Source organism: Lolium perenne, chromosome 2 (assembly GCF_019359855.2).
Source record: "Lolium perenne isolate Kyuss_39 chromosome 2, Kyuss_2.0, whole genome shotgun sequence".
In the NCBI taxonomy this organism is placed as follows: domain Eukaryota; kingdom Viridiplantae; phylum Streptophyta; class Magnoliopsida; order Poales; family Poaceae; genus Lolium; species Lolium perenne.
The window spans coordinates 11,021,178-11,040,618 of record NC_067245.2 but is presented as its reverse complement, the minus strand read 5'-3'; the positions used below and the strand labels follow the sequence as shown (position 1 = coordinate 11,040,618).

The 19,441-nt window shown below is 45.4% G+C and overlaps 1 protein-coding gene across 1 annotated transcript; it reads left to right on the top strand.

The window, feature by feature from the left end:
* Nucleotides 1-2,058: 2,058 nt before the first annotated feature.
* LOC127331150 (ABC transporter C family member 4) lies at nucleotides 2,059-19,030 on the top strand. The gene is made up of 11 exons (XM_051357210.2): nucleotides 2,059-4,157; nucleotides 13,709-14,029; nucleotides 14,741-14,827; nucleotides 14,924-15,559; nucleotides 15,652-15,816; nucleotides 15,928-16,222; nucleotides 17,230-17,444; nucleotides 17,555-17,860; nucleotides 17,963-18,026; nucleotides 18,288-18,527; nucleotides 18,623-19,030. The coding sequence occupies exons 1-11, from the start codon at nucleotides 2,262-2,264 to the stop codon at nucleotides 18,736-18,738; spliced, it is 4,341 nt and encodes a 1,446-aa protein (XP_051213170.1). The 5' UTR covers nucleotides 2,059-2,261; the 3' UTR covers nucleotides 18,739-19,030.
* Nucleotides 19,031-19,441: the final 411 nt, after the last annotated feature.

Here is a 19,441-nt window from a genome sequence, read left to right as displayed (position 1 = left end):
AAAAAAGTAAGGTAGAAGGGAAACCAGTTCCCCAGCTTGGAACCCAGAAAAACCCGTGCCCCCCGCTCCAAGTGTATCCCGATGTCCTACAGTGCCTTGATCCGACGCTGGTAAAACTATACAAAGATGAGGTAGATGCGGCCGGTATGAGTATTCCTGAGTACTTAAGCCGCATCGAATTCATGAACACGGATGATGTCCAAATAGCATACCAGTACAAGTACGGGCAACCTCTTGTCAGAGCTGAGGAGTTGCCTAAACTATCAACACAACTGCGAAGACTGCATAAGTGGTACATGGATGCATGTGAGGACGGTCAGAACTGGATCATGATAGCAATCAAAGAAGAGCACTACGGGCGAATTGACGTGATAAACATGGAATTTTCTGAATTATTTCAGTTATTCAATCAAAACGCCATCGACAAATCTATGCTGAGTGCCTATTGTCCGTAAGTATTATTTATGTAATTAAGTCTCTACCGCGGCTCGTCCATTGCATGCATATAGCTATACTCACTATATTATGCAGAATGAAGATCCGCGAATGCCGACTTGGGCAAATATATGACATTGGGTTCGTTGATCCATATACCGTGAATGAGTATTCTGTCAACCGCTTTCCCAAGGACACGGAAAATAACTTGGTATATGCCTTAAGGAAACACTCATACAAAAGGGAAATACTATTTCCTTACAACTTCGCGTGAGTGTTACTGTCTTCACACATTAAATCTTTTTCGCTTACTCCATGTGTTAAGTATAATTGATGAGTAGTAGAAGTCATGAACTCGAAAAGTAAACCCCTTGCGGCGTGGGGGGACATGGCTGATATCCTCCAGAGGGCTTGGAAACGGTTCACCAACAAGGCTCCAGATTTGTGGAAAAAATAGCTTGAAATTAAACCTGTACCGGTAAGTACTACTAGCTAGGCCGCGCATCTCTTTGATTCTAGGTTCAATACCATTATTACCATCCTTGATTATTATTTTGATTGAACTTTGTTCTCGTAAAGTGCTTGAGGCAAAAGGACGGGAGTAATTTATACGGATTCTACGCTTGCGAGTTTATTCGCCAGAATTGCCACCAGGGGGCCAAAATTTTAGATCAACTTGAAGTACGTAAACAACATTCATAACTTTATTTTATCACCTTGTGCTTCATTCATATATATATATACTGACCACCTTCTTGAAATTATTAGATCCAACGGTTGCGGAACGGTCTTCTAACAACCGAGCGTGTACGAGCAATTCAAGAAGAACTGACGGGATTCTTACTTGAGCAAGTCATAGCTCCAGACAGAGCATTCTATCAGCCCCCCCCACCCCCGGCCAATATTGAATAGAACTTATTTTGAAAGTTGATGTAGACATATATATATGCATGAACGTGTGTCACTTCGATCGATATATGTAATATAATGGTTTCCTATATATATGTGTCTGCATTATAACGTGTTTCAAATGGAGGCAGACTCTGCCGCGGCAACGTTTTAGTGTAATTTCCTCCTGCGGCAGCGTTTTGGTACCCTTCCTTGCCGCGGCAGGGAAAGGCACCAAAACGCTACCGCGGCACAACCCTTTAGCACCGGTTCGTGGTTCGTATTACGAACCGGTGCTATAGGTCCTCCGCCCGAGCGCTCCTCTGCGGGCCACGTGGGCTGAACCGGTGCTAAGTGGTGGGGGAGGGCCTTTTGCACTGGATGCGTTGCACCAGTTGGACATCCGGTGAATATGGCCCTTACCAACCGGTGCAAATGCCCTTTTTTCCACTAGTGATAGGTGGTTGCGTGGCAGCGACCGTTTTTCCCGTAGTGCCGTTTTTGGTTGAGCGTTCAGATGCACCAACAACGGACACGCAGCCGCCCGCTAGACGCGTCCAGCTAAAAGATGTACTGTAATTTCTAGCAAATCCGATAAACTAAAAGATCCGTAGTCGCGGTTGACTGTGCCCAGCCGGGCCAGTGAACTCCTCCGTTTCTCCGCTCCCATATTCGTTTTCATATTCCTCCCAGTCCTAGGATCGCTCATCCATCCAAAAGAGATTTTCCTCGCTAGGAAGAAAGGGATGGGACGAGGACTCCCGTGGTGACTGGCCCTGGCAACCACCGAGCGCTCGCCGTCGCCGTCGTCCGGCTCACTCGCCGACAGCCTCGCCTTCCTCTTCCTCTCGCCATGCCCGCAGCGCGCGCTCCTCGGGGCCCTTGACCTTCTCTTCCTCCTCGTCACGTCCGTCCTCGCCCTGCTCACCCGCCGCACCATGACGGCCGTCGATGCGGTTGCCCCTGAACAGGAGCCCCTGCTGCCGGCGCCGAATCCCCCGCTCCGGCCCACCACCGGCCGCTACGCCGTCGGTCTCGGCGCGTCCGTGGTCCTCGCCGCCGCGGCGGCCGTCCTCCTCGCGCTCGCGGTCCTCCTCCTTCCGGTTGGCACGCCCTGGCGCAGCTCGGAGTTCGCCTTCCTGGCCGTCCACTCCGCCGCGCACGCCGCGGCCGCGTGGACCGTGTTCGCCTCGAGGAAACAAACCGACCACCCTCCCTATCTACGCGTCTTCTGGATCGCCACCGCCCTCGCCGCCGCGCTCTTCTCCGCCTCCGCGGCAATCCGCGATGCCGACCGCTCGCCGCTCTTCCCCGACGACATCCTCTCCTTCATCTTCCTTATCCTCTCACTGCCCCTCGCGTACATTGCCGTTACCGGATACTCGGGCGGCCTGATCGCCTCCACTGCGGCGCGTCATGAACAAGTCCAACGCTCCAGCGACGCGGCCGCGACGCCCTACGTCACCGCGTCGTTCCTCTCCCGCGCGGCGTTCAGCTGGATCAACCCGCTGGTCTCCAAGGGCCACGCCGACGGCTCCCTCGCCGCCGACGACGTGCCGGAGGTGTCGCCATCGCACCGCGCGGAGGCCGCGCACGCTCTGCTCGCGTCCAACTGGCCGGCGGCGGCTTCAGCATCATGGAGCCCTGTGGGCGTCGCGCTCTGGCTCTCCTTCTGGCCGAAGCTCCTGCTCACCGCGGCGCTCGGCCTCGTGCAGCTCGCCGCCATGTACGTCGGGCCCTCGCTCATCGACCGCTTCGTCGAGTTCATCCGCCGCGGCGGCACGCCGTGGGAGGGCCTCCAGCTGGTCCTCACGCTGCTCGTCGGCAAGGCGGTGCAGACCCTGGCGTCGCACCACTACAACTTCCAGGGCCAGCTCCTGGGCATGCGCATCCGCGGTGCGCTGCTCACGGCGCTGTACGGCAAGTCGCTGCGCCTCTCCGCGGGGGCGCGCCGCGCGCACGGCGCCGGCGCCATCGTGAACTACATGACGGTGGACGCCTCGATGGTGTCCGGCGCCATGCACATGCTACATGGCCTGTGGCTCATGCCGCTGCAGATCGCGGTGGCGCTCCTCCTCCTGTACTCCTACCTCGGCCCCTCCGTGCTCATGACGCTCGCCGTGATTGCCGCGGTCACCGTGGCCACGGCGTTCGCCAGCAAGCTCAGCCTGGCCTACCAGCTCAAGTTCGTCGGCGTCCGGGACAGCCGCGTCAAGGCCATCACGGAGATGCTCAACCACATGCGCGTCATCAAGCTGCAGGCGTGGGAGGAGGCCTTCAGCGGCAAGGTGAGGGAGCTCCGGCGCGCGGAGCTGGGGTGGCTGAAGAAGATCATACTCTTCGTTTGCGCCAGCAACGTGGTGTTCTCGAGCGGGCCCGTCGCCATGACGGTGCTCGTGTTCGGGACGTACATTGCCGCCGGAGGGGAGCTCGACGCCGGCAAGGTGTTCACGGCCACGGCCTTCTTCGGCATGCTCCAAGGGCCCATGAGCAACTTCCCGCAGACCATCGTAATGTGCGTGCAGGCATTCGTGTCGCTCGGCAGGCTCGACAAGTACCTGTCGGACGCCGAAGTCGACGGCACCGCGGTGGAGCGCCTTGGCAGTAGCGGCGCCGGGGACGCGGCCGTGAAGGTGCAAGGCGGAGTGTTTGCATGGGACATCCAGGGTGATGGGAAGAAGGAGAATGATGGTGGAGGAGAGGAGCCGGTGCTGAAAGGGATCGACATGGAGGTGAGGAAGGGTGAGCTCGTGGCGGTGGTCGGGACGGTCGGCTCCGGTAAGTCGTCGCTGCTGTCATGTATCATGGCAGAGATGCACAAGGTATCCGGCAAGGTTAGTGCTCTGCAAATACTCTTCTCTAGTTTCCGTGTTTGATTTGGAAGGAATTTGGCTTTCAATTTGAATCTACGTTTATACACGAAATGTTTGGGCTTGTGGTAAAATCATTGCAGAAGCTGCACTAGGAAACGAACTAACAAGCAAATCCTAGATAGCGTGCATCCATAGTTCCATCCATTTTCTCGCGCAGACACTCTCTTTTACATAAACCCACTCTCTCTCCCATGATCCCATCCATAGTCCATCTATTTTATTTGATTATTACTAAGCCTAAATTTAAAAGCACTGTGTATGTCGGAATAATTATCAACATACCAATCTGTTTGAATCTGTGTTTTTTTTTTTTATCTCGATAGGATCTTTTAAACAAGCTCCAAATTAATAAAATTAGAAAAACCTGAATCCCGAGACGCAATGAAACATCATGATTTACAATGAAACCCAATGAAGAAACACTAAAGTGTTCGCAATCTGATAAGTTCATCAAACGCGTCTAATGTAAGTTACAAGTTCAAAGTATGTTGAAATACAAAATCTACAAAGTTTGAAACAGAGCAAAACAAACTATTTCTAGAAAAAAAATTGGCAATTATTTTATGGTTTGAACTCTATGAAAATTGAATAGCGAAGTTTGAAACACAATGAAACAAACTGTTAAAAAAACACTATGTGTCATAAAGTTATTCTAAGTTTCATCAAGAATCAAAAATCAATTTTCAAATATTATCAAAATATAGACTACCAAATGCTTTACAAAAAGCCTCTTTCCACCAAGGAAAAAAATAATTTATTTTGTTAACTTTGGCGTTTGGATCACACATGAGACATGACTACCAACGACACGGTCAAAAAGTATGAAACCACATGGCAAAAGGTATCCATAATATCCTAATATACAACTGAAGACCTCGGTCTCGTGCTAGAAAAACAACTCGAAGTCCTTTCAAACAGTCAAAAAGTTGAAATGTTAAAGATTTTTTTTGATCTATTCTTGTTATGACGGAAAGTGCCACTAGAGTAAACTTTCCTTTTTATAAAGTTTCCCTCCACATCTTGCATTAAGAACTACAAAGAGGCCAAAAAATTTCGCCCTCCACTATGAAGTTTTCGCCAAACGTTCCGTTTGGTATTTTCGCCGAAGATACTTATAATCCTACACATCGACGAGTGGACAATGTGCACATTAAAGTAACCGAGGAAGAACAGTGACTTTACCTATAAAATGTAAAAGTTGAGTACTAACTCACAGTTAGCCAGGAAAAACACATCTTTCAATAGCAAAAGAACATTGGCAAATGCAAAAGTGTTTGTTTTATGATATAAAAGAAATTCAGCGTGTAGATGTTCACAAAAAAAATCAAATTTTAAAAATAGGAAATTCCAAAAGTTTAGAACTTATAGAATTTGAACCTTATAAAATTTGGAAGTTTTCATACATTGGAAAAATTCAAACCGTCGAAAATGTCGAACTTTCAAAATTTTGAACTTTTAGGATTTAGAAACTAGTTGAATTTTAAACTTAGTAATTTCAAAAAATGAAATTTTGGTTTTCCAAACTTCTAAACTTTAAATAAAATTGAATGTTTCACAAGAGAGAAGAATGACAGTCACATACACACATTGTTTTTCCTTAGATGAACGCTGCAATTTCAATAAATTCGAACTAGAGTCAAGTACAAGCCTGGTCAAGATACAATCAGGTGCTACTCCAAGCCACACCTTACAAAGTTTATTACCGCAGCCCTCCTTTGCCATTCTGGTACCGCTTCATTCACCAAACACCGCACCGATCGCACCAAAGTTTCTTCAAAACAAAGAATAGACCCTTTTATTTCAGTCACCAGCTGACCATAAGAGCATCTCTAGTAGAGCCCGTAAGCAGGCATAACCGTCAGTATACGGGTTCAGTTCGAAAATCGGCGCAGATCAATTACTGTAAATAGGATGAAACCGAATTTTTTTACAGGTCGAGACTGAAAACCAAACTCTAGCCTCTGTTTGTAGGGGCCGGAAGGTCGAACTAAACGATGAACTGTACTCCTGGTGGTGTTTTGGCGGGCTGAAACTTCAGCTCCAAACAATGCACTTCCGCCGGAGGACTACCGGAATAGGACCAAATTCGACAAAATCCGGCCTTCGAATGTCAACCAAATTTCGGCGGAGCCATGCGTTGCGAGCTCGGGAAAGGGAGAGCGGACAGCCGGCCGGCCACGAGTTCCCCGGGCGCGGCCGGGTCGGCCCTGGAGGCGTCCGTGACGAGGCGGGGTCGAGCTCGCCATGGCGGTGTTGGGCGGGGTGGAGCGGCGAAGGGTCGGGGTAGCGCGGGGCACGCGGGGCCGGGCAGGGACGGGGCTGCACGTGGCACGGGCGAGGCGGGGCAGGGCGGCGCAGGCGCGGGCAAGGCGGGGTGGCGCAGCGCGGGCAAGGCGGGGTGGCGGGGCAGGGCGGCGCGCGCGGGGCAGGGACTGGGGCGGCGCACGGCCAGGACGTAGCCTGAGCGGAGCGGCCGGGGCTGGGCAGGTCAATGTTTGCACAGAGGGAAGCTTAAGGAAGAAGTGATGGAAAAAATAATAAAAAATGGGTCCAGTGGCATGTTTTAGAATATTCTTTTTTAAAGTTTTATTTCACGGGTTTTGATCTGCGCCGCCATTTTTTCGACCCGTAAACACGAGGTCGGTAGCATGAACTCACGTTTTACAGTTTGCACGTTTACGGGCTCTGCTAGAGATGCTCTAAGAGTATTGGTCTTGCTCTTCTCTAATTAGGGCATCTCCAACAGGGCGACGCATTTCGGACACGCAAAATGATCGTGCTCGTCCGTTTGCATCGTTCAGTGGACACAAAATTTGTCATTTTTGACCGCTCGTCCATTTGTGCATGGGGTGCCTCCAGTGGGGCGACGTATTTGCGTGTCCGCATGAATTAGGATGTTTTAAATAACAAAATAAACAGGTTCAAAGTAGTTTCAGTTATTACATCCAAAATTTAAAAAGTCTACATGAAAATAAGATGGTATTCCTCTATGGCCTTGTCTTCATGGCCAGCCGCAAGGACGAGATGTCGCCTAGAGGGGGGGGGGGGGGGGTGAATAGGGGTTTGAAAACTCGGATTTGTCTTGTAAAAATGCGGAATTAAACTAACGCTTAGTTTACAAGCACAAGCCCTAAATATGATAGGCTCAACTAAGTGCAACAACAACAACTAGAGTTAAGCAAGATAGGCACAAGATATATGTAGCATAAGTGATAGCAAGATATATATACTTCAAGCACGATGACTATCATAAGGAAAGAAAGCTCGAGTATAGAAATAACCGAGGCACGCGGAGACGAGGATGTATTCCCGTGTTCCCTTCCTTTGCAAGAAGGTACGTCACGTTTGGAGGAGTGAAGGTCCCATGAAGGATTCCCCAACGCCACAAAGGCTCACCATATTCTCCGAGCCAAACCCACGAAGGATAATGACCCTTTCCTTATGGTTAGCTTTTCCTCCACTCCGGAGATGGCAAGCTCCACAACCACTTCACAAGCTCCACGAAGGAGAAGCCCGGGACTCTTCACAATCTTCCTTGAAGACATCACCGGAGCACCAACCGCCAAACCAACTAGGAGGTCTCCCTCCAAGAGTAACAAGCTCACGGTCTCTCACTCGAACTAATCGTGGTGGAGAGCTCAACACTATGCAATGATGCAAAGCAAGAACACTAGAGGTGTTCAAATCCTTCACACTCAAATCCCATCCAAGCAACAAATGCTAGGATGAGATTAGAGAGGAAGAACAATGGAGGAAATCAACAAATGACTTCAAGATCTAGATCTAAAGAGTTCCCCTCACTTAGAGGAGATATGGATTGGTGGGGATTGTAGATCTAGATCTCCTCTCCTATATCCCTCAAGAATGAGCAAGAATCATGGGGGGAATCAAGAGAGAGGGCAATTTCTTCAAAGTCAATAATGGAGGAGAGAGAGAGTGGAAGAACTTATTTAGCCCAAGGTGGAAGAAGACCTATTTATAGTCTAGGGAGAAATATAACCGTTGGATGTGTTTTAGCTCAGTACAGTCGAGGAGGCCGATCAACCGGGCCTGGGGCCGGGCCGCCCGGTCCAAGAGCCGGTCAGACCGGGCCACATGCCGAACCCGGCCGGTCCAAACCGGGCCTATGACCGGGACACTTCTGTGTCTTACAGTTAATTGCCCGGTTGGCACTAGTCCACGGGCCGGTTTGAACCGGGCCGGCCGGTGGGACGACCGGTCACGCTGGGTGAGAAACCGGGCCAGCAGGAAAATCATGTTATACAAAAACTGTGATAACTTTTGTGTCTAGACCCCGATTGACATGAAACCAATTTTGTTGGAAATATGGAGACTCGTCACAGGATATTTTTAGATGTTTTTAGAGAGGGAGTCTCCCACCGTCAAGAAACAGTGAAGACGTCCAAACTCGAAAACGCAATAGAAGATGCATGCGGATTCCGTTTTCGATGAACTTGGGCTTGTTGTAAAGCTAGCAACAAGCTCAAGAACCTCTCACAGAGAAACACCAAGAAGCAATAGGATATGAAAAGTATGCAAAGGATTGAGCTCCCTAAGACGATGTGATCAAGTTACCCAACCGAAAGCCCCTCTTGATAGTGTGACTATCTATCCTATAATCCGGTCTCCCATCAATCACCTTGAGACCGGTAAAAGGAAAACCTATCAAGGCCATACCTTTGCCTTGCGCAACCCGCTTGATCTTGATGATAACTCTTCAAGCTCACTCAAGCCGGAATGTCTCACTTGATCATTGTTGCTTCGTGAAGACTCACAAATGCTCCACCCACACCATGATGGGAAAGCTCCATTGATGCACATCTTCACATGTCCATTATCACCAAATAGACGGCAAGCTTCAAGCATATGATCCTCTTGAGATGCTCAACTTGAACTTGCCCAACTCAACCTTGATGACAATCATCACTTGACGTCATCCTCTCATGGGCTATATGAGATCTCACTTTTGATGCATGCCCATGAAAAGATACCTAACCCACATAGACAACACAAGGGAACATATATGATGGGTTAGTTCATAAAGCATGATTGACACGGCTTACCATACCACATGACTTCTCGTGGCACATTCTTCATGCTTCATGTGTTGACCAATCTTGAATCTATTCTTCACTCTTTGTATTGGTCAACCTTGTATCTTCTCATGCTCTATCATACTATCTTGAGGTGTATAAAGAATTCTTTACTTGGAATCAAGCACTCAAGATCTAGATCATTCGTTGCTTATCACATAAGCTAGAGCATGGCTAATATTGAGTTCCACATAAGAACTCTATCTTCATTTCTTCTTGATCATATCACATATATATATCTTCAAATCGATGATCTTGATGCCAATACACAAGGTATATCTTTATCTTCATGGCATCCATACTTGAATCCAACACATGGAATACAAGTAGTACCTATGGAATATTCCTTCATATAAACTCAATGAAAACATTAGTCCATAGGGGTTGTCATTAATTACCAAAACCACACATAGGGGCAATATACCCTTACACTAGCCAATGCCCACTAATGCTCAATCAGATCCGTCTGTAGTCGTCTGGACACGTTCTCGTCAATGACTTCAACATTCATATGTAGATACTCCTTCCAGGATGATGCTCCAGGGATTGACCAACCATCTCACCTTCGAAATCCCATTGATGTTCATTGCGGCCATCGGGACGCTCGTTTTCAACGATCATGTTGTGCATAATCATGCAACATGCCATCACCTCATGCATGGTCTTCAGCGACCAGGTTCTTTCCGGGTCACGGATAATTGCCCATCAAGCTTGCAACACAATAAATCCCCGCTCCACATCTTTCCTGCAAGGCGCTTGCATCTTGGCAAACCTCTTCATCTTTTTCGTGTTTGGATTACGGACAATCTTCACTGGTGTGGCCCAATTAGGGTAGATGCCACCAGCAAGATAATATGGCTTTTCATATTCATTTCCATTGATCTCGTAGCTCACTCGGGGAGTTTTGCCTTGCATAAGCCTGTTGAAAACCGGTGATCGGTGCAACACATTGATATCATTGTTGGAACCGGCCATGCCAAAAAATTAATGCCAAATCCATAAATCTTGAGATATCATTGCTTCAAGAATTATAGTGCATCCCTCCGCATGGCCGTTGTACTGACCCTGCCATTCAAATGGACAGTTCTTTCACTCCCAGTGCATGCAATCTATGCTGCCGATCATACCTGTGAACCCTCTAGACGCGTTGATAGACAACATCCGCCTTGTATCCTCAACTGTTGGCTCCCTACAGTAATGTTGTCCGAACATGGCAATCACAACTCGGCAAAACCGGTATATGGACTCAAGGCAGGTGCTCTCACCCATTCGAAGATGCTCGTCGAATATGTTAGCAACCATTTCATATGATAGCCTACGAATAGCTGCGGGAGATTTTTTGGTAAGAGGTGAAACCTAGCGCACTTGTTGCATCGGGCCTGCATTGGAAGTAGTGATCGTAGTCTCTGAAATCCCGTAGAATGACCATGGACATGTCCTTTGACATCCTGTACCGGTGCCGGAACATTTTTTCCAGGTACACCGGATTGGTGTCGTGGAAGTAGTCCTTGTGGAGCTAGAGGTGCACTTCCACTCTGTTGCGCGACAAGTTTTTTGAGCAGCCCTTCGCAGAGCCTAGGTGCACCGACATCTGGCTGGCATTGTACTCGTGGGATGGAGGCCGCATCAGTAGCTATGGTTTGTGTCGTCTGATCGGACTCTTCATCGGAAGAGGAGTCAATGACCTCAGCGCGGAACTTGTCCAACATCTTTCACATGTCCATCTGCGTAGGTAGCAACTGTGGATCAATGGTCGCGCGCAATAGCGCCCAAAAGATGAGTAAGAAACCTACCGGTGCAATTGACCAAACAGGTTGTGGGCGCGAGACCGGGCGGCGCAACCGGCAGATGTTTGGCCCCCAAACAGGCGACGTGCGCGCCAAAACCTACCCCGACTGAGATTTTATTCTCCGGCGCGGCGAGGACCGAGCAGACAGCGTGTACTGCGGCGTGGCGGCGGGGTTGAGTGGTGGCGTCACACTGGGCAGCAAAGAAGGGTAAAGGAAGAAAATTCGCGCGGTCGATTTCACTTTCCCTGATGTGCGGGACCGGGTAAAAAAAAAAGGAGGACGCTCGGCACGACCGTGCGGAGACGCAAACCTGCCGCATATTTAGGCCGTTTGCCTCTTCGCGAATGGTCCGATCACTATGCATCGCGCCGCTGGAGCAGGGTGCCAGGCGCTTTTTTCGACCTCGTGGATGCAAAGTGTCGCACATCGTCCGTTTACGTTCAGTTGAAGATGCCTTAGCTTGGCTGCCACCTCGACGCTGTGAGTTTCTAGAATTCTTTTTCAGATCAACAGGCCTCCGCCCCTTTCCATTTCCATTGAGGAAACGAAAAGACAGTCACCTCGACGCTGTGAGTTTCTAGAATCACTTGTTGCACCTGAGTATCCCTCGCTACCAAAAGACCCTGTTTGCATGCCATCATCTCGGCTCTTTCAGCATCACTACAAAAGCCCACGCGGTCCCTGATGGTTATAAGCCCAGGCGCAGCTTTTTTTTTGTTTGGCACATACATCCGCAACACGTTTTGGTCAGCGGCACCAAGATTTGATGGTGCAAAACATACTACCCTGACACAGATAAGTGTGCCCCACAATTATCTTGTGTTAGGGATCTTTTACAGCACCTAAGTCAATCGCTGTCGAAAAATCAAAATCAATGATCTATTTCTTCATTCGGATACTAATTTTCATTTCTTTAAGATATTAAAAATATTTTTATTACATTGACAAAGGATTTTTCTTTTTGAAACCACGATGGTGATATGATATCTAGGGTTTGGCTTGGCTAGTAGGAGTGAGGAAGTGTACAGAGCGATGGAAATGAGGACTAATGGATACCTGTATTATGTTAGAAAACGGGATGGGAGAGTGGACTTTAGGGTTTGTTGTATGTTATACCTTTTTGAACACTGCGATGTATTTGGAGCACGCGGCTGGAAACGATGCACCCTAAAAAAGGCATCACGGGGGCAGTATTTCTCAATTGACTGATCTGTCGCTTTTGCCGGATATTGTTTGGGAGGGACATGCTTTTGCCGGGCAAAAACACGAGATAGTTAGCACGAAAACCCCAATACGGCGGCGCGCGACAATCTCATTCGGCCGGCAAATCTTCCTCCTCCCAAACGTTAAGGGCTCCTTTGATTCAAAGGATTTGCATAAGAATTGCGTAGAATTTGGTTCCTACGGGAAAATTTCTATACATGTTGTTTGATTCATAGGAACAAATCCTATAGGAAAAATTTCTATAGGAATCTTGTAGTGTAATTCCTATAGGAAAAAAGCATTAGCTCATACCTCATGGAAAAATTCCTTTGCTACAATCAAACAAACTTCATCTTCCTATAGATTTCAAGTAGACATACCATTCCAATCCTATACCTTTCCAATTCCTATGTTTTTCCTATCCTTTAAATCAAAGGAGCCCTAAAAGGGAATTCGTTCGATCTGATGTCTTTTCCCCTGCACATTCGTGCCACGTTCTCTCGGCATCTGTTTATCCGATGAAGCGCCGGGAATGCGCGGGTTCTAGCAGCGTTGGATCTTCCGCCTGTCCTTAACCTTGTATCAGCTGCGTGTGATGGCGTTGCGACTAGTATTTTATATCTGCCATATACATATGCTACGAGACTTGGCCCCTGATATGGATGGATGCTCCTTGACCCGAACGAACCAATTGTGCTATTCCCCGCGGCTGTAGTTTATTGTCCTTTTCTTTCACAGTTATAATCTTTTCCTTGGTCTACCTTGCTGAATATTTTTCAATCTATGTGGTGTAGAGAACTGCACGATTGCTGATGTTATACCAGCAACTCAGCTATCGCCTCCATGGATTCATTTCTAAATTTCAACTGGCTACTTTTTCCTGGCAGTATACAACTAGGTCAAACTATCAAAGTCATCAAACAAGTAGGATCATAACCGAGTGTACAAATCCAAGAAGGCTGTACAAAATAATTTGATAGTTGAAAGTTGCACAACAACTTAAAACACACTTTAACCGTTTTCCGTTTGCAGATAAGCTCTGTAGAAACAAATGTCACTTGCAGCTCATTCTGAAATTGTACACGAGAAAATGTAGCGCATGAGAAATCTTATAGCTGTTCAATAGGAGAGCATATATAAGTTCTAGGAAAAATCATCGTTTGGACAGTTAGCTCTACTGGCAGAGACTATCTCTTTCTTCACACTTTGTGACACTTTGTAGATAATAATATCAGGATTAAGGAGAAATAGTACATTCTGGAATCTTTACCGTAGAGGTTGTCTAATTTCTAGAACTAGGCCACCCACACGAATAGCCTTTATCTGCTTATATGTACACTCCTAGCAACATGACTACGGTTTTCAAATCAGATTACTTTTCTGCCTCGCCAACATCTTTCCTGTTTATATTCTATCTTTGATACAGATTAGCATATGTGGGACAACAGCATGTGTCACTCAGACAGCTTGGATCCAGAATGGAACCATTCAGGAAAACATTTTATTTGGACAGTCAATGCATCAAGAGAAGTACAACGAAGTTGTACATGCATGTTGCTTAGAAAAAGATTTAGAAATGATGGAGTTCGGTGACCAGACTGAAATAGGAGAGCGAGGGATCAATCTCAGTGGGGGGCAGAAACAACGCATCCAGCTTGCTAGAGCAGTTTACCAAGATTGTGATATATATCTTCTTGATGACATATTTAGTGCAGTTGATGCTCATACTGGCTCATCTATCTTTAAGGTAAAATTTTATTTACATTTGTTTTCTCTCGATGTACTGTTTGCTAATTTATATAGTTCTTTAAATTTTGAGTAAGTGCAACGGATTTTTTTAAATGTCCATGGAAGGCACCTAGAAGAAAGATTTTGAAAACGAGGAAGCATAATGCCATCTGCTATCAAATAGAAGGCACCTAGAAGAGAGATTTTAAGAAATATTGCACAACAAAGATTTTCTCTTTCCATATCTGAACGAAAATTCGAACCTATAGACCATTTTGAGAAATATTGCACTCTTGCATTTTTGCAACGAATCACATCTACTAGATTTTTATCGATGCACAAAATTCAGACAGAAAATTTGACATCAGTTGGTTTGCTGTCCTCTCAAAAGCAACCAATAATTTTATTTCTTGTGCATTACTTCCTTATTTTTTGAGTGATTCTTCTTACCATGTTACAAACTAAAAGGAACCATTTATACCAAACTATTTGGCTATGTGCTAAAATTGTCCATCTCATGATGACACATGAAATCAGTTAACAACAAGGTAGACTAACAGCTCACTTGATTCATGTAAAAAAAATCCTACATGATTTTCCTTTTTTATGTCTTATAGCTTTCCCATTACTTCAACAGTGCAAAAAAATAGGTTCTTGCGAATAAGTAGAGGACTATGGCTAGTATTTTACCCAATTATTACGGACTCTGACAGTTAGCCATGTTCTGCAGGAATGTCTCAAGGGCATACTCAAGAATAAGACTGTTTTGCTCGTTACTCACCAAGTCGATTTCTTACGAAATGTGGATAGTGTATTCGTAAGTTCCACTTCATATACCATGCAAAAGATACCATGCTAACGTTATTGATATAAACAGCTATGAAACTACATTAACATGCATGCAAACATGCAGGTAATGAAAAATGGGGCGATCATTCAGTCAGGGAACTATGGCGACTTACTAGATTCATGTTCAGATTTTTTAGCTCTTGTTACTGCTCACCACAGTTCCAGGGGAGCATTAGGTGTGCAGGGCCACCAAGCTCAGAATACTGAGAATTCTCCGGCCACCACAGATTTGCCGAAGACCCCTTCGATTAACTCCAAATCAAGTAATGGAAACAGTGATACGATTGCTGCTGCACCGAGCAAAGAAGCGGGTTCGTCTAAGATAATCCAGGAAGAGGAAAAGGAGAGTGGACAAGTAAGTTGGAATGTGTACAAGCTGTACATCACGCAGGCTTGGGGTTGGTGGGGAGTGCTGCTCATTTTAGCTATATCTCTGCTATCAGAAGTCTCCAGAATGGCTAGTAACTACTGGCTATCATATGAAACCTCAGGAGGCGCCATATTTGACATTTCAATGTTCCTTGGTGTCTACGTTTCAATAGTTGCTGCTTCGGTTGTACTTGAATTTATCAGCATTCTTGTCATCGCATTTTTGGGGCTTAAATCAGCACAGGCATTCTTCAGTAAGATGTTTAACAGCATTCTACGATCTCCAATGTCCTTTTTTGACACCACTCCTTCAGGAAGGATCCTAAGCCGGGTATGTCTTATCAAGCTGTAGATTTAGCATGTTATGCATTGTGTGTACAATCATTTGTTGGCCTATTATTACATTGTGTATTCTATCTTCAGGCATCAGCGGACCAGTCTAAAATAGACACTGCCCTTTTATTCTATATGGGTGCTGGCATATCAATGTGCATTTCAGTGGTTAGCAGCATCGCAGTTACCTGCCAAGTTGCATGGCCGTCAGTCATAGCAGTGCTTCCCCTCCTGCTTTTGAACATTTGGTACCGGGTATAATTCAGCTACCACAATGCATGTTAGATGACAGAAACCATTCTTCATGCCAGCAACCTGCAATTGAATCATGACAAGTTTATTTCTGACTTCTACTTATGTTTTCAGAATCGCTATATTGCAACATCTCGAGAGCTAACTCGTCTTCAGGGAGTAACAAGGGCACCAGTTATTGATCACTTCACTGAGACCTTTTCGGGCTCTCCAACTATAAGGTGTTTTGAGAAAGTCGACGAATTTTACCAAATAAACTTGGACAGAATCAACTCGAATTTGCGCATGTCTTTCCATAACTACGCAGCTAATGAGTGGTTTGGGTTTCGTTTGGAGCTAATTGGCACACTTGTTTTGTCTATCACTGCTTTTCTCATGATCAGTTTGCCTAGCAATTTCATCAAGAAAGGTATTATTACATCTCCATTAATTGAGTATTAACAGAATTGCATTTCATATGAGAGAATAGACTTTATTTTCCTGATTCACTATATGTTTTATTTTTAAAAAATTACTTGTTTTGTTGACTTCCATTATCACCTATAAAGAAAAATAAAAAGTTGTGCTAGCTACTCCCTCCATCCCGAATTATAAGATGTTTTAGTGTTTTCTGATTTGTATGTATCTAGACAAATTTTCAGTGTCTGTTCACTTATTTCAGTTCATATGTAGTCTACATTGAAATATCCAAAACATCTTATAATTCGGAACGGGGGGGATATTAAGCATTGAAGACATATCAAGTATTCAAGTGTTTTTTGAAAAATACAACATAAAAAGATGAACTATGATAGAAATAACCATTGTGTATTAGGATAGCATTAATAGTTCTTGGTGCAGCTATTTGGTGTAACAAATACTAGGGATTAGTACCAACTACGAATGTGTTGGAAAATATAACGTAAAATCTAGGCTAATTACATCTCATGTTTAGTCTTTACATCACACTGTTTTTATTTCCTGCAATGACAAATTTCAGTGTGACGTTTCCTAATGCATGTGTGCATGCTCACGACGAAGCCAGCATGTGTGGCTGTGGTGACACTTAAGTAGCCATGAAAAAAACGAGGTAAAGAAAGAAAATCAACTTGGTTGTCTGATCCGAGCACACCCGGTGAACAGCCGGCGGCGGCTGCAGCACAGAGCAATAGTCAGGAAGCAGCACCAAAATCAGTGGGAGGAAGGCATGTAGCAGGCCAAACGGGTAGTAGATGTAGAGGACCACGAATTGTGCATTTAGTGGAAAAAAACTAGGGCTCTATTATACGAGGAAAATATGCAACTTGTATTTCTTACTTGTGTGGTAAATGTGCAGAGAACCCCCCCTTATACAACGGGATAATACACGACTAATACATGGAAAGTATATACAACTCTAACAATTCCTTCATTGATACTTTGTTGTTTCTACTGTAGAATTTGTCGGCATGTCTCTTTCCTATGGTCTTTCTCTCAATTCCTTGGTGTACTATGCGATTTCCATAAGCTGTATGCTAGAAAATGATATGGTCTCTGTGGAGAGGGTGAATCAGTACAGTACTCTTCCTTGTGAGGCAGCATGGGCAGTGGCAGATTGTCTTCCCTCAACAAATTGGCTACGACAAGGAGATATAGATATAAAGGATCTAGAGGTCAACTATTATTCTACTCCTTTGTCTATTCTAACTTCATTAAGTTTTCTAATAACCATTTGTTATCTAGGTGATTGACGGATGTTAGTGACAAATAATTTCCTTTTCAGGTAAGGTATCGATCAAACACACCTCTGATCTTGAAAGGCATTACAATAAGCATCAGCAGTGGAGAAAAGATAGGAGTCGTGGGAAGGACCGGCAGTGGCAAGTCAACTTTAATCCAGGTATTGTTCAGGCTCGTAGAGCCTGCAAAAGGCCAGATCATCATCGATGGGGTAGATATTTGCACCTTGGGTCTTCATGATCTGAGGTCTCGCTTTGGTGTCATTCCTCAAGAGCCTGCGCTCTTTGAAGGAACCATAAGAAGCAACATTGACCCAACTGGTCAGTATTCTGAGGGCGAGATATGGCAGGTACCGCTTATAGCCTCTGTGTGTTTGAGTAGACGAACTTCCTTTCTCATACGCCAACTAATTAAATGTTTCTAGTTATCTTATTATATTGTTTCTGTGCAGGCCCTTGAACGTTGCCAGCTAAAAGATACAGTAGTTGCCAAACCTGAGAAGCTTGATGCATTAGGTATGCTTATCATATGAGAATATTGATCTAATTTAGAATAATAATTAAGTGATACAATGCGAAATGCTAGTCCTGGATACATAATATTTAGAATCACGACTATGAAGTCTAAATAATAGAAGAAATTATGCACCATAGAACTAAATATCATGACTATCAGATGTTAGTGCACAAGTTCAATGTTTTTTTTGTGCAATCTAGCCATCCGGTTCCTCGTCTTTTAGTAAAAACAAGCAAATACTTGTTGCTTTTTGTTTGCAGTTTCTGACATGGGGGAGAACTGGAGCATGGGGCAGAGGCAGCTTCTCTGCTTCGGCCGTATCATACTGAAGCAGTGCCGTATCTTATTCATGGACGAGGCGACGGCTTCTGTTGACTCCCAGACAGACGCGACCATCCAGAGGATCATCCGGGAGGAGTTCCGCGAGCACACCGTCATCAGCATCGCGCATCGTGTCCCCACCGTCATGGACAGCGACAGAGTTCTGGTGTTGGATGCAGGTAGGGTGTGGCTTTTGGAGCTACCTCTCATAGTGGTTTTCCGAAAAGGAAATGGTGCTTATGTTTGAATTATTTTTGTTTTCCATTTTTTTCAGGACTGGTGATAGAGTTTGATGCGCCATCAAAGTTGATGGGAGGACCGTCAGTTTTTGGTGCGATGGTTCAGGAATACGCAAGCCACTCATCTGGCAAGCAGGCAACTGATGGATGATTATTACAGATCAAAGTTTAACAAACAAAATTTAGGAAGCACAAAGCGGTAGGAAAGATGAATTCAAGAAAATGTGTAACAGTAGCTATTGCGTGTTAAATTTTCTCTATCACGGTGGCCCCTCAGAAGTCCGGGCAGAATTTTTACAGTGTGTTACCATTTATGTTGAGAAGGTCAACAACTTAGTTAAGTAGATATTACATCTTAACCTAAAGGGTTCACGTGGGGTTAAGCACCATGTAGGCTCTGATGATAGATTATTTGGGGAAAAACATATGGGTTCTTTCTTGCATTCTCACGAGGCTCCAGCAACACCATTTCTTTGATAGTTTAAGTGAAGGAATGTTCTCTTATCCCCATGTTTTCAAAAACTATTTTCTAAAATTCTAGAGATATATGTTTTCCAACGAGCTAGTATTTGGTATTTCAAAAATCCAAAAGTGGCTTTTTTTGCAAAACAAACCCCAGAGCCAAAGATAGGAATTACCCCCATGCATCTATTGCCAAGAAACATGATAGGCAAAGAGCCAGGACTTTAGAGAGAGGATGGTGAGGTGATGCATGAGTCTGGTTTATGAAAATCGAAAATATTGACTCATGAAGAAGAGATTATAATCATATATTTTGCCATTCCTGGTTACTGTACATATTCAAGTTCTTTACATCTAAATAAGAGTTCAGGTATATATAAAGAACATGCATA

What these genes read in the sequence shown, in the direction of transcription:
- LOC127331150 (XM_051357210.2), top strand. Translation starts at nt 2,262, where the DNA reads ATGACGGCCGTCGATGCGGTTGCCCCTGAACAGGAGCCCCTGCTGCCG. An exon ending in TGCACAAGGTATCCGGCAAG is followed by an intron (nt 4,158 to 13,708) that starts GTTAGTGCTCTG and finishes TCTTTGATACAG; the next exon opens with ATTAGCATATGTGGGACAAC. An exon ending in TAGATATAAAGGATCTAGAG is followed by an intron (nt 17,445 to 17,554) that starts GTCAACTATTAT and finishes TTTCCTTTTCAG; the next exon opens with GTAAGGTATCGATCAAACAC.